The 16,169-nt window shown below is 40.2% G+C and overlaps 1 protein-coding gene across 1 annotated transcript in view; it reads left to right on the top strand.

The window, feature by feature from the left end:
- Positions 1 to 1,822: 1,822 nt before the first annotated feature.
- The window catches only part of LOC138603385 (gamma-aminobutyric acid receptor subunit gamma-3-like), a 147,834-nt gene continuing 133,487 nt past the window's right edge, over positions 1,823 to 16,169 (top strand). Inside the window, exons 1-2 of the mRNA XM_069675135.1 lie at positions 1,823 to 1,910; positions 2,355 to 2,509. Coding sequence (XP_069531236.1) covers positions 1,858 to 1,910; positions 2,355 to 2,509 — 208 coding nt within the window. The 5' untranslated portion in view covers positions 1,823 to 1,857. The remainder of the gene's footprint in view (positions 1,911 to 2,354; positions 2,510 to 16,169) is intronic.

The raw sequence follows: 16,169 nt of genomic DNA, 5'->3' as shown, positions 1-16,169 counted from the left end.
TCTTGCATAAGACAGGGAGATCAATAATATAGTAACATAGGTTTTCAATTTAGGGGGACATAGTCAGAGTGGTGGAATGCAAAGTACTCAAGTACAGCACTGAAATAGCCTACAATTTTGAGGTCCATTTTATGCTACTTTATACTGCTAGAGTTACTCGGCACCTTTCACATTAATGTAACACTTAAAAACATCCTCGTCACATATGATCAGTTCCAAAATATGATGGGTGTTTAAAATTTTTAACAGATTCACCAGAGACATATACCCTGTGAACTTCCCTGATTGCTTCAATTGAATTACTACACAAGGGCCAAGGAGGACAAAGTATCCAGAAGTTCACATTCAAAAAGAAAATTCTAAAAGATATTTGTGTGGCAAAAAAAACCATCTCAAGTCCCCTCTGATTGATCTTCTTACCCTTTGGAGGGGATTGAACCCTACATAAGGTTGTGTGAACTACTGGAGCAAACTGTAGCTATATAAATTATTTTTATGGAAAACGTTTGATAGGCCTATTTTAAGTACATTGTGATGATAATATTCTTATGCAAGATTTGTACTTACATGAAATATTTTTTGCTCCCTAATTTTCTGTATTAAGTAAAGTGAATATGAGTGTAACTTCCACCAATAATTGTTAGTAATATAACAAGCAGTGTAAGACAGTATAGCTTTGTGTAAGGTTAGAATTAAGTGCCTTAACCGATAATCAGAAACTGCTGTTTAATTACAGAGCTGGTCAATACTTTCATATACTGTAGCCTACAGGTTGTAAAGTTTGCAGCACTCCTGCATGTCCGGCCACCAGGGGGCAGCGAAGACTCTAACCCTGCACGGAAGCGTGTTCCTGAGTGGCTCTTAAGCCTCTAGAGTTTGTAGTCCAAACGCTGAGCTGTTCTACTGAGCTGTGCGCCCATTCAGAAATGACTTATTTTGAGTATGACGGGAGCTTGCTGTGAGTTTGTGGCTAGTCAGCGGGCATGTGAAGCCTGGATATGACTTCCAGTATCACCATCAGGAAAACAGCAAACGTAAAGCAAAAATCATGTACATGAAACGGATTCTGTTTTGTATGACTCCATGCTCATATTTAAAAGTGTTTAATGAGCTACAAAGTGCAGCGAAGTATAACATTGAAAACGTGTAGGTTTTCGGGAAATTGGAATACTGGGTTGAGTTCTACTGAGGTCTAGGCTGCAATATATTTTAAAAGGATTCTACCTGCATTTTTACACTAACAATTCATTAGTATATTGTGCATTTAATTGGGATGATTCCAAAAATAGCTAGATGTTTGAATATAGGCTACAGAAAACTGTAATGAAATCATGACGTAGCCTTGACGCCTCGCAAAAAAGCATTTTGTTTTTCATTCGGAAAATGTAATGCAATTGTGGTACAGGTATTGTGTGAAGCGTGTGCACGGTGAATGAGTCATGCAAGATGTTCATCTCCTAAAAGGTTCACCACCAGCAGCAGCAGCACAAGCAGCAGACAGCGTCACCCCACCACTCTGTTGCCCACACAGGCGTTTGAGAGGGAGGAGGGCGCTGCTGGATCAAGTCGTTTCGACTCCCTCCGCTGGACTGATCAGATTGATTGATCGTCGGGTGCGTCCCGGAGGATCCCCTTCGACGAGCTCGGAGGATCGGAGGGGGCGGAGGGTGGGAAAGACCACTGTATAATCGCAAATGACACGCAGAAGAAAGTGTGTGGGCGGATGAGGAAGTTCAGAGCACGGATTGATGGTCACACACCTACTGTACTGGCACTTATCGCAGCAGCGGCAGCAGCACAACTCCGGGATCTCCATCAACCAGATTCTGTGATCAGAGGTGATCCGCGCATGGGAAAATGACAATCAAGTTGGAGGTTATCCTCTTCATACTTCTTGTTCAAGGTGCTAGGTGAGTGTAATTTGCACCTATTGTTGGCATGCTCAAAAGCTGAGAGGTGATTGTTTTGGGGTTTTAAAAGTTCACATGTGAATGACGGATGATTTAACGGCAACTGCGCATTTTATGTGAATGAGTCTGGCTGATAATGCATGTAGTTTTTTTTTTCTTCTGAAAGGTGCTTTCCCCGCGCGCGCACACACGCACACACACGTGCACACACACTCACACAGAAAAAAAATGACAGAACCATTTACTGCTTAGCCAAAATACAGACTGACAATCATTTCCAAGATGGATTTAAACCTTAAACACGAAAATGTAAGCGAGATAGGTAAACATGTAATGTTATAGCTGCGACAAAGTTTACCATCGCAATGATGTTTGTTAAAGGGAATCCAGGGTAACATGTCAACATGATTAATAACCCCCCACCCCCTTTTTTTACCCTTCCAGTTGTGATCTACTGGAATATGGCGACGACGATGAAGATCACCACCATACCTCTGTCAATCAAATGCTGGTGCCCAGGTCGCATCAGGAGGACGCCACACTTATACTGAACAATTTGCTTAAGGAATATGACAAGACGCTACGACCGGACATAGGAAGTAAGATTATATTGATAAGTTTAAGGCTTGTGAATATTTATGGATTAAAAACTTAGTGGAGTTCAGTGTCACTGACGCTGTCCAAGGTGCTGATAGATTGGGAGTGGAGCTGTCCCTGGTTCTGTAGTGACGATGCAACACTGGATGTGAGATGTTTACCCTTTAGCAGCTGTTAAAAGTCCCTTAGGTCTTGTATGTGTACAAGGTTTTTCAACATCTCCATTGATGTTTACACAGAGAAAAAGATTCACACCCAAGACATGCATGTTTGATGGCTGCACCATTCTGTCAAATGTGGATATATATTGGTCATCTTTTTATACACATTTGCTTACAATACAGGCTGACAGTATTTGGTGTATTTTGAGGTTTTACTAGTAACATATACTTTGTGGTATGTTTGAACAATGTTTGGCTGCACTGCCTAAGTGTTCAATCATGACCCCAGGCCACGGCTTGTTAACAACATGTTAATTTACTGTATGATCACGCACAGTCCAATTTTATAACTTTGGATGAAATTAGAAGGTCCTTAGCTTGTAAGTAAGTAAATGTAGTTGCTGATTTGACCCCCAGAGAGAGACCTAGCCATAGTCAAGGAGTCTGGACAGGATTGCTTCCAGAACAGCTAGTCTTGAACTCTCATCCATCAATGCATCTATCAATCTATCATTAGTTAGTCGGTTAGTCAGCTAGTTAATTAGTTGAAGAGGTATAGTTATCTCTCCATCTATCTATCTATCTATCTATCTGTCTATCTATCTATCTATCTATCTATCTATCTATCTATCTATCTAACTATCTATGTGTCCGTCCATCTGTCCTTTTGTCCCTCTGTCTGTCTGTCCGTTTGTCTGTCTATCTGTCTATCTCTAGTAAGTTAGTTAGTTGCCTTGGTATAGATAATGTGCTTGCATATTGTTATACTTTTATAAAATAGCCATCCATGTTCTTGGTTTATATTCTGATACAATTACTTCTACCTCAGTGTAACATGAATTTCATCATTACTGAAATCATAGTAGAAATATGAAAAAAAGAAATTTGCAGAAAGAAAAAAAAAAAAAAGTTTTTTACTGTGGACTTCCCATCTTTCATTTATTGATTCTGACACGAAAAGGCACCGAATTAAAACTGTGAAATGGGACCTATTTTCTATCATTTTTAACATTTCCTTGATGGGAAAATAAATTACTCTTTAAGTACCCTACGTTATTAAAGACATTTTCTATTGTGCTTACTATTTGGCTGTGAGATTTGCCACTTTGCCTGTGTGGCACATTAGTTAAATGCTTTTATCTCACTGCCTTTTTCAGTTGAATAATGAGAAGGAGGCACATTCAAGCAATACAAATTTGATGGAGAGCAGTGAATTGTTTCCCCCTTGTCAACCGGCCTTGATTGCACTCTCTCTCTACTGTATGAAATGGAAAATAACATCCTGTCCCCCAAGTGGGTGTGGTCTCTTTCTTTCCTCTCAAAACTATTAAATAGTAACAGTAAAAGCATTATTAAACAAAGCAACACAAGTTTCAATTCAGTTCTAAGTTTCTATTCATGGCTCCATGGTTCATTGGAATTACAGTTTATCCAGTTGGAAAACGGCGTCAGCAGCACTGATGGCTGGGCATCAACAGAGAGAACAGTGATGTAGCAGTTGCCAGATCTCTCAAGAGAAGGGAAGGGAATGTTGCCACACATTACCAGACAAAGTTTCAGATATACAGTCTGGTTTCAAACAAAGTACATTTTCTCAGAATGTCAGAATATTTTTAACATATGTGGACTATGAAAAATAGTTCCAATAACTACTTTGGTGGCTATAGGGCAAAATAACATCATCCATCCATCATCTATACCGCTTATCCTGTTCAGGGTTGCAGGGGTCGAGCAAGAGGTGGGGTACACCCTGGACTGATTGTGAGACACATAGAAACAGACAACCTTTCACCTTAACACTCACACCTACGGGCAATTGAGAGTCACCAATTAACCTAACGAGCACTGTGGGAGGACTGTGGGAGGAAACCGTAGTACTCAGAGGGAACCCACGCATGCAAAGGGAGAACATGCAAACTCCACACAGAAATGCCAACTTTGTCCAAATTGGGATTCAAACTCTGAACCTTCTAGCTGTGACAGCGCTAACCACTGCATCACCATGCAGCCCAAAAAAGCATAATCTGTGCTCACATTCACTTCTCACATTGAATAAAAAGACATGCTGACTTTACCTATTCTTGTTAAATGTATAAAATATGACTAAATTTTCGAACCCTTTTTAACAGTATTTCTACAGCGCCCGCATAATTCCTGCTATACTCAATAGTGCAATCAGACTCCAAGCCCCTTGGAGAGGAATGATCCTCTTTAGAGAGGCAAGAAGGCTGGATTCTAATCACATGGTAACTGGTTTAATCCCATGAGTGATTGTAGAGGTTTTCTGTGTTAAGTATGTTCTCATTATCGAAGTCCAATTTATTGTTACTGCTGTATTTTAAAAGCAATTTGGAGAAAATCAATCCAGTGTGACGTTGTAACATACAAGGTTGTTCAGTGTGGTTACTAGAGAAGTGACAGTCACTTGGATTCTGTATGATGGTGGTGAGTGTATAGCCCTATATCTGACAGCACGCATTAAATCAGTCCTCTGGTCCCTGGATTGGGATTTTGTGTTTACAATCAGCATACAAAATCAGACGACTAGTTGTTGTGATATGTGGGAATCATTTGGGAATTGCTCTACTCTACATTTTGAATGAAACCCTGTGTGGTTATTACATTTTAAGATGCTTTGAATGCTTGTTGTTTTTCTGGCTGCTTGCTGTTTCACGTTCACCCCCCCTTATCACCTACATACTTGTATACATTCATGTACATCTATCCATTGTACACACAGAGCAGGATCTTGGCAGGCTAAAAACCTTATAAAATTAGTCTCAAAATGATCCCTCTGTGTTCAAGATTTTTTACTAAGTTTGATTATCTGCAGAGGTCACGGTTTCTCCAACACTCCTCTTTGGCTGATACAGGATATCAGGAGAGGCTGCTAGCTGAGCTGCTGCTAGCTTGTGTGTAGGTGCTCAGTTTGTTTTTAGGCTAGGAATACTTCAGTCTACATAATTCACAAGGTTTTTACCAGGAACTGCATTATCCACAGAGGACTCTTCTCCCACAAAAGAAATGAACCGAGTAATAAAATCTGGTAAAAACACTAAATAAAGCAGTTTCAAGTTTTAAATTGTGTCTCTTGGCAGGACCTCAGGGGCAGCGAGCCCCTAACTGTCGCTGAATTTAGTTCACTTGCTGAATGAAATCTTTAATCAGTTAAATGATATAGCCTAAAACAATGGTGACATGACTTGAAACTTTAATAAAGTAGTCAGCAAGAAATGTCCATCTGACGGCTAGCACTTGGGAAAAACTAAAAAACCTTAAAATCTGAGGGGTTATCAGAGGGAAAAAGAAAAAAAACGTAATTCTGCTGCTGCTGCTGCTGCAAGAAAATCCCCTCTGGTCCGAAACAATTTATTTGAACAGAACCATGTGAAAAAAATTAGAGGACAATGTAGCCGCACTATTCACAACTCATAGACGTCTGAAAAAGTACAAGGGGATCCAACATGACTGTTTTTTTCTGAGTTGGTTTTAATTTTTTAAAAACATTTAAACAACAAACTAAAGCTGTCAGATGAGTGGTGTAGTGTACAATATATCCTGTTGGAAATGTAGTGTTTACTTTAATTTGAATGATATTGTGTATGATCTCACCCCACTTTTAGCTTTCTAATTAGGCTTTGTAAAGTGTTGTTTTGTGCATCTCGGGTAGTTGAAGGTATAATCTTGAAGATTTTCTTCTAAATAAATGTCTGTTAATTCACTATCGATTGCCGAATGAGGTAACACAGTGGTGATTGAGCCGATGGCCCACTGATGAAAGCCTTTGCATTTGCAGTATACAGTATAGTATTACTATGGACTGAGTGTCTGTTGCAACATTTGCGGAAAAAATCACAAGCGGTGCCCAGTTAGTGACATGCTTTCCATCACCCAGCAGTGGTTGGTCTGCCAGAGAGAGCAGGCGGGGCAACTAAGTAAACGGTAATCTACTATGGCTGAACACACAAAGAAAAGATTGACGGCTACAGACACAACTTCAAAAGTCAGTGAAAATCACAATTATTTGATGCTCAGATGCAGGCAAACAGTCTCACAAGGCAAGTGACAAAGGGAGCCAACTGTAGACGTCTGGTTAAATTGGGAAGTGTACTCTTTTTAATCACCAAAGGTGCCGCCACAAAGAATGCAACTGAAATCTTTGAGCTTAGACCTTTAAAATAACCAATAAGCTGGTAGGAATACATTTTCTTGCCACTACCAGCACCTTGCTCAGCTCAGTTTAGGCTCATCTTGCTGATGGGGGAACTCCCTCCAGCTCTGATTACACAATTAAGGATAAAATAAAGATGAGATCCAGTTGACAAACCTCAGAGTCCTCCATGAAATGTTAATGTCCTTGCAGGTTATGAGAGGCAACGACTTTGTGCGTGTGCGTGTGTGTGTGTGTGTGTTTTTTTGTTTAGAGATATACACAGAAATGAAGCCACTTGAGGATGACGCTGACTCAAAGACAGATCTGGGACATTTAAGTCATTGTAAAATCATCTCATCATCTCGCACAAACACACACAACTGCACATACAAAATAAGTACACTCACATAGGCAATCTGCTGGAGTCAGAGCATTGTGGCTCATTTCCAACATACACCAGGAGTTTGATTAAATCAAAGTCATCCTCTTTACACACACACCCACGCACAGACACACACATACAGAGTATGAAACCATATTTTTCTGTTTTCCTCTTATTAAATATGAGCAACTTCTTCTTGGTAGTTCTGCTTCTTTATTTGTGTGGGCCAGACCAGATATCGGTACCATCTGAGTGGGCAAAACCTTACCAATCCTAAATTGTCTATAGGGTCAATATAAGAAAATTAAAATATAATAGCCTTTATACAGGAGCAGCTTTTCATATATATATATATATATATATATTTTACATTTTCTTGTTTTCCCATATTTGTGCCTTTGCATGATTTGCAAAAAGCAATGTAATTTGTGATGTAATCTTGAACCTAAGGCAACTATAACATTAATAAAGGTTGTTTACAGTAATTTAAGCAAAGTGTTTAAATGTGCATACACATTTTGTTGTTTTGAAATAAAAAAATGCTGTTTAAATAAGTACTAAATGGTGAATATAAGCCTAATCATTTATATCTGCATGAAACATACTACATCCTACATAGTAAAAATCAACACTGAGCTCATCATAAGTGTGATGTGATACAAAAAAAAAGGCTATACAGGCTATAAAGCAGCCATGACATCTCTTCAGGGGGCGTAGAACATCATATTTACCATCTAAGTCATTTGAAAGATGTTGCAGAGGGGATAGGAAGGATAGAGAAGTCAGGCCTACCAGGCAAACTAAAGCTATGGTGTTTGCAGTTCGGACTGTTCCCTAGGCTAATGTGGCCACTGTCGGTCTATGGATTACCGATATCAAAGGTGGAAAGGCGGAGAGGTTGGTTAATTTGTATATTAGGAAATGGCTTGGGGTTCCTCGTTGTCTCAGTAGTGTGGGGTTGTGTGGGAAAGGCATACTCCAGCTACCAATAATTAGCTTAAAAAAGGGGTTTAAGTTGCAAAGGACAGAATTGTTGTTTTTAGGGAGCAATGACATGGTAGCGAGTAAATAGGTCCCACATCCAACGAGAGGGAGGAAATGGAACTCAGGACAAGCAGTACAGGAAGCAGGCAGCTCTAAGGTATCCAGAGATTGTAGGCAACGTGCAGCAAGGCCGGGGAGGCTTGGGGCTTAGCTCGAGTAAACCGATGTGGAACAAAGCAAGTCTCAGAGAAAGAAGGAAGCTGGTAGTGGAGCAGGTACATGAGGAGGTTCTAAGGTGTACGAAGGCTGTGGCTCAGGCTACGCAGGAACAGTGGATGCACTGAGAGAGTGTAGAGAAGAGGAAGCTCAGCTGGAGGGACCTGTGGAGTATGGAGGAGAGTCATAACATGTTCCTGATAGGGGCTACTTATGATGTGCTGCTATCACCCCAGAACCTAAAATGTTGGATAGAGGGGGACCCATTGTGTCCATTGTGTTCAGAGACAGACACCTTGAGGCATATTCTGTCAGGTTGTAAGATTAGTCCGTAAAAACGGCAGAAGGCAACAGTAGAAGGAGCGTATGAAAGGAAAAAGCTTGGATGCAGATTTGGCAGCAGAAGCTGAACAGCAAGGATGGAAGGTTAGGGTTTGTCCTGTAGAAGTGGGATGTAGAGGGTTCATAGCACAATCAACTAATTCATTACTGGGAGAACTGGGAGTGCGTGGACAGAGTCTGTGAAAGGCAGTAGAGGAGATGTCAGACGAAGCAGTTAAAACAAGTCAGTGGATTTGGATGAGGAAATAATGCCAGTTGGGGGCCAAAACAAATGTAACAGTAGTCCTGTCTTTTATGTTGTTTCCTTCTTTGTATATAATGTTGGCACCAGGAATGGTTGCATTGCTTACATAAGGATTTGATAGCACAAGGTTTTGATGGGCGGTGAGAGCTAGCATGGAGTGGGGTGGCTCTGGGACGCCAGAGCTAACTGGGTGTCCCCGAGGTGTCGTGGGCCTAACTTGACGAAACACCGGTGAAGGGAGGTGCCCACTTGATAACCCTGTTGATGTGCTGCTTCTCGCTGCCCATCTAACTACAAGTTTGAGTCGTGAGGGCCGTCAAAAGCCATGCGGTAAGGTAGGTAGTATTGCTTGGGGTTAAGGTTAACCCATACCCTTGCCTAAATTCCCCATCTTCCTTACTCTCTCTTCTCTCCTCTCTTCCCTCATGAAAGTGATGGAGTAGGGGGAGGTAGAGCTTACAACCCGATCCGGCGGGGGTGAGTGCTAGCCCCGGACAGGGCCCCTCACCCTGGTTCTGCCTTCCCTGTCTTCTTTCTAACACACCTCTCTCTATAAACTCTTCTCTCTATCCTTCTCACTCTATTTTCTCTTGTGCGTTTAAAACATTATTGTATTATCAGCGTTGTCAATACTTGTAGCTTGTATGAACGGAGCCTGGGTCTGTTGGGTTGCGGTGAAGACTAAGGGTCATAATTATAAGTATTGGGATGAGGGCACAAGGGGAGGGTTTTTTTTCCATTGAGCTCTTATCCTTATCATTAGGGCAAAACAATCTTGTGTTTAATTCAAATTCAGAGCTAGCCTAGCTACTGCTGTAAATAGGGCAGCTGACGGGCAGTATATATCTCAACAAACAATACATGTGTTAACTATTAAAGTAATTCAATAAGCAATAAAAATGGTCATACAACAAACAAATGTGCTTTTTTTTACTTTAAAGCAAAAATATTTGGGCTCTACACAAATTAAATAAGGTATTAGGAAAACATGTTTTATGATTTGTGAAAAAGAAAATACATTGCACTGATTCAAACCTGTAAATCTGCCAAAGGTGACTTAAATATCTGTGTATTAGATATTGTTACTTCAAAAAGTACTGAGGAGCTTATTACAAGTATCTATAGATGACCAGCAGTCCAGGGAGAGGTTGCCAGCCAGCAAGGTCTATCATATCAAAACATAATCTAGGGATGTATAGGAATTAAAAGATCTAGAATTTGCCCACCCAGATGGTAACGATATGTTAAATCTTGGGTCTTGGCCCATGGACTATGAAGGCATGTGGAACCAGTAGTTCTAAAAAACCTATATGTGTGCTTTACATTTGTATCTTACATGACAGGATAAATTTATCTTTATACTATATGTGAGGCTAGAGCCTAGCTTAATTTAAGCAGGGGGAAATGGTTTTGACTTTAGTCAGAACCAAGCAGCAACCTCCAGTGTTGAAACAAGACTAAGTCAAAACCTAGTATGTGGCTGACCGCATTAGGTCAATGTGCACTTTTGTTGGCAAATATGTTACAAGGACTATCCTTATGAAGCTGATGGCAACCTGTTTCAAAGCAGGTGCGCGCTGCGGATGTAGGTGAGGACAGCAGACAAGCAGCAGAGGAGCAGCCCTGCCTACTCCTTGAAGTGTCCAGATCCGTATAGACAGTCGTGTCAATGGAGGTCCAATATGCTCCATGATGTCGCAACTCTCTCTCTCTACGGCTGTGAAAATACTGTCAGTCAGTCAGTCAGTCACATACAGACCTGTGTGAAGGACTGACCCCTGCGGTCATCCAAAAATGAAGCCAATGTGGAAGTGCAAAAAAGCTCCTTGAGTGGCCACTTGAGGCTGGCTCCAGAAACCAGGAAATAACATTATGGCAGATGGGAAAATGCCCATTTTTACAGCAGAAATAAATATGTTTACAGCCTGGTACAAAAAACGGTTTTGTTATAAATAGCTTATTCAACTGGGGGTGAATTTTTAATTAATTTTGTTTTAATTATATTAAGCCTTAAATCATAGGGGCCGGGTCACTCGAGTGACAGGTGGATACTGCTGGCAGACACAGAAGCCACACAGTCCCTGACCTGAACTTCTCAGTCGTGTTGTTGGCGCCTTTTGGGGATTTTTTCCATTCAAAATTTGGAAATAATATGGCTTGCTGTGTGATTTATGGAACTTTCTGGCCTTGACAGAAATCTGTGCTCCAGCTTTTCGGTGAGTTAAATTCTAGTATTATTGTATAATAAGAGAAGTAGTAGTTTTCCTAAATTTGCAGTAGCTTCAAATGAATGTAGGATTATGATACTATATGATCACTATTTTTATTCCCCTATAAAATTCCCCTCCATTTTGAGTAAAATGGTGTGACAGGTTTTTCTATGCGTTCCATGGGTAATACGTAATTTAGATTCCGTAAAATGACTATACTTATGTTTATCAAAACTATCTATGAAAGTAGTAGGCCCTAGCTAAATAGATTTTGTTTTCTCAAAATGGCTTATTAACATAAGCTAACCTTGTCATTTACCTACCATCTGCTATTTCGTCTGCAACAGACACATGAACATTTATTTGATGGACATAGCTGTGGTATTTAAAATAATACATTTAACCATAGCTAGTTCAATTATATTCGTTACGACTATCCCATGATCCACTGTAAACTTTGATCTATTATAATCTTAGAATTTTGTTTCATCATTGTTGTTAAAAAAAGTAAATTGCAGTTCCACAGCAGTGAAGCGAAACTAAAGAAAATCACAGGACAATTCCAAGATTCAACATAACAGAGTTATTATCTTAGTTCCATTTTTGTTTTCCTCCTGTCTCTTCCAATCTTGTAAAGTCAGCAGTGAGTCTAATTTTCATATAAAGTGGGGGACTGGTCCACTTGTGAAAAAGCGACCCACATTTCCCCAGAGAAGAACAAGTGTTGAGCCTCACCTTAACCGATAACAAGCAGTTCGCCTCGGATGAAGATGAAATGCTTTTGTGTCCCTATTGTGTCACTTTCCTTTTGGATTCAGAGTGTGATCACTGTCTGCGATCTGCGTGATCCTTGCGTACTGTGCGAAGACATGCGTGTGTGTGTGTGTGGTGAGTGTATTAGTGTTTGCGTGTGTGCTCACCAGGGAATTGAGGACAACGCGGGTTGGAATAGAGGGCTTTGCATGCTGTGAGGTCTCTGCAGCCACGCACATGTAGAGTTTGGGAGCCAGGGATGATTTAAGGAGTTCAATTAATTGGATCTGAGCTGCAATCTAAAAATACACCAGTTCCTTCACAAATTATGAAGTACTGTAAATTTAAGAAAGGTTCCGGTCTTTTTGCCGATGAGAATTCAGCCCACAGATAATCATCTTGGGAGACTTTAAAGGCATGTGGCTACTCAGAAATGACCAAGAGTAACATAGACCATACATATTTGGCTCATGTTCATCTCTATTTACAGATTCTATATAAAAATGTAGAATCTGTAGGCAGGGGTGTTGAGTTTTAGTATGGGAGTGTTCTGGTTTCCTTTTGTAGTACGGTTCCCATCCGCAGTCAGCTGACAACAATTTAGCTTCTTATTTATCTCTATAAACAGATATCTGAGGCAAGTTCAGCTAACAAGCAGTTCTAGCTAAAAAATTCAACTTGAACAAATTTGCATGACGCTATGTCATGAAAGCCGTTCAGCGTTTGGATTTCCCCACTTCCTCGAATGCAAACATTTTAAAAATTGTTTTCTTCCCCTCTTGAGGACAGACCTGACAAAGCTTGCAATTTGACTTTTTACAAATCTGCATCATAATGTTATTTCAGCAAAGGTAAGACCCGTTAATTGCAAGAAGCCTAATCACAAGAAAAACTGTTTCTTTTTTGGGTTTATACCAAGCGGCAACCTCCTGTGATGAAAATTGAAGCGATATGGAAGTGCAAAAACTGCAATTCTTCAAGTTACCACTTCAAGCTGGCTCCAGAAACCAAGAAATAACATTATGGCAGGTGGGAAAATGCCCATTTTTACAGCAGAACTAAACACAACAACAACAAAAAAAGATTTGTAATAAATAGCTACTTTTACTATTCAAGATAACTGAACGGGGGTGAATTTTCTTAATAACTCACCATTTTAATTATATTAAGCCTTAAATTAAGGGGGCGTGGTCACTTGAGTGACAGGTGGATCCTGCCGGCTGTCCGCTAGACATCAACACAGCCATGCAGTCACTGAACTTTTCTACTACATGTTTGTGTTATCGGAGCCTTTTGGGCGTTTTTTTCATGCTAAAATCGGACAGATAAGCTTTCTGTGTGATTTATGGAATATCTTGCCGTGCAAGAAGTCTGTGCTCCAGCTTTTCGGTGAGTAAAATGCTACTTATTTTACGTTTCCTGGTACGTGTCGTTCACTCGCCGTTCTCTCACCGGGCGAGCAAGCGGCGAGCCCGCTACCTCATTAGTCTGATAAATAAACAACTGCTGTCAGTCATCATCACAAAAAAAATCTCCTCTGTGGAAAACACGATGATAAACTAGCTTATTGATGAGCTACTGGATCAGCCTCAGGCACCGACTGTTAGCTACTAGCTAAAACTGTATCGCTACTAGTTTCGATAACTTAATGTTTGCCAACCCCTCGCTTCTCTCCAGCGCCCTCTCATCTCAATATGGTCACTTACTTTGCTCCAGAAAACCAACATGGCGGCGGCCACATTTCGAAAAAAAAAGGGAATACAGAATGCTATGTTGCTTGATAGATAATGTGAGTTAAGATATTTACTTGGGTTTTTTTTTGCCGATATGTGTTTAAATGTATTAATTGGATACTGATAAAAACACGCATGATTTGCAATTAGCAGTTCAGAATTGACTGCGTTATTACTATTAGAAGGAATACCAAGATTTGACACAAATTATGTCAATAGGCACATCACCTCCATTAGTTGTGTGTCACAGCTCAATATCCAACTGTTGCCATTGTTGGTAATGGAACTAAATTAACAGGGCGAACTACAACACCTAACTTCTTGTTGTTTTTATAACACCACCTGTCCCTTTCACATCACACATATGGCTTAATGTCTGACCCTCCCCTATTACTTAATGTATGCAAGTTAGCTTTATGGCTGTGCAATGCCACATACTTGGTTTCCTTCTAGGGGAAATAAAAAAGGAAATTAATTTGAACAGAAACAGCTGCTTGTTTTACAATTATACAAGAACTGTAAAATAAATACAAGCAGCTATAGACACTTTGGCTGAAAAGACAAAGAAATCAGCCCCATTAACAGAGACAAAGCTGAAATTCTAAGGAAGAAGTCAAAGTGCTGATATCATGAGAAAAAAGGACTGCATAGCAGCCCAAAATATGCAGACAAAAAAAACTAATTAAGCTTTTCCAGTTTAAGAAATGCTCCTTTGTTAAATCCCTCTCCTTTTTAGAAACAACTGAAACATACAGCAGAAAGTAGAAGTTGTCATATTTAAAGAGAAATCCTAAATTTTCTTTGATTAGTTCATCTTGAATGAGCAACTCGGCTGCTCTTTTCCCTCTGATTAGGTACAAGGTTCCAAATACAGCCAACCCGACAGTTTTTCAATAAAGCCAGGGAACTAATCCAGTTGCAGCTTGTATGTGATCGCAGCAGACGATGCTGGCTGAAGGCTCTAATTGTCCATAGCTAACACGCTATTGATCTACACTGACTGACCGGGTTGCAGCAATCATATCTGCAATTATTGCCTCCTAGAATATGTCTGCCGCTTACAATTAAGTCTGTGGGTGGGAGTGAAAAAGAAAAGACTGTGTGTGCATATCAGTAGGAGGTGAGTGAGTGTTGTGCATGTGATCCTGTAACCAACAAGCAGCTCCTGTTTGAAGTTGTTCTCTGCGTCTATATTTATTCATTTGCTTTTGTTTATTTATAAGATTTTTGGCTTGGCTTTTCTTACACACTTAAACACACAAATGATGTGTGCATTATTTAAATGTGTGATCGTGTCACTAAAGAAAGGCCTTTGATTTTGATGAAAGCCAGATGTGTTTCAGAAATAGAAACCAAACCTTCTCCGACATCATTGCCTTGCTCTGTTTCCTGTCTCTCTCTCCCACTCGTTTTCCATCTGTTTCTTGTTATCTCCCTCACTCAGTCGCCTCGTTCTTCTGTCTCTCCATTCCTTCTTGATCCTTTATTTTTACCCTCTAAACCTTCCCCCTGCTTACTATGAATTACTGGATGTTGCCACATAATTCACATTAGTATTTGTAGTCCAAATTTGGAATCCAAGTAGAAGTCTGACCCACTTTGCATCCTATATTAAAATCTCATATATTTGTTTCTGAAGTCTTGTCAGATTCAATTACTCCAGGACGAAGCATAAGAGCGGAGGATGGGATGTAGGCACCACAGGATTTGGTTTCAGTGAATTCTACTCATATCCTTGTGTATTATACTCAGCAGCCCTAAATTGTCCTCTTGTTTGATAAAAGATTTATATGTAAGCTTTGTTTTATTAAAGCGTAAAACCAGAGGAAATCAAATTTCAGGAAACCTAACATTGCTCACTGGGAAGATTCGGATTGGGCTTCTTTTCTTTTCTGTTTTTCAGTGCTATAACAAGGAAGAGTTTGTCCTTCACTCAAATGCTGTCATCATGCTGATGTGTGGATTTAAGTGAATATGAATGAGAGTGAATGGGAAATGATTATACCATATCTGGGATGAAAGGGTCACTTAACAGTTGAGAAAGAATAGAAAATGTGAGTCATTGCTTTTCTCCTGCCAGCAAGGTTAAGAGCACATTGTGTCAAATGACAACTTCCATGTGGTTGGCAGTCAGAAAGCTTATCTATAAGCTCATTTATCATGTTAACATGGTAAATGGACTGTACTTATATAGCGCTTTTCTAGTCCTTGCGACCACTCAAAGCTGCTTTTACTATGCAGTATTTTACTTGGCTATGCCACCGGGAGCAATTTGGGGTTCAGTGTCTAGCCCAAGGACACCTCAAACATGTAGCCTGGGGGAGCTGGGGATCGAACCTTCCGACTGAAAGACGAACGGCTCTACCACTGAGCCACAGCCGCCCCATGAGCTTATTGAGCATACAAAGATATTTTGCAGTAAATGCTCACTGTTATAGGTATTTATATACAAGTAGCCCAGTGTTCATTGTAGGTTTATGCATT

The sequence above is a fragment of the Semicossyphus pulcher genome, unplaced genomic scaffold (assembly GCF_022749685.1).
Source record: "Semicossyphus pulcher isolate SPU_LCO1_2020_fin unplaced genomic scaffold, fSemPul1.0.p SCAF_24, whole genome shotgun sequence".
Classification (NCBI taxonomy): Eukaryota; Metazoa; Chordata; class Actinopteri; order Labriformes; family Labridae; genus Semicossyphus; species Semicossyphus pulcher.
The sequence above is the reverse complement of the archived record's forward strand: the minus strand, read 5'-3'. Positions and strand labels throughout refer to the sequence as shown.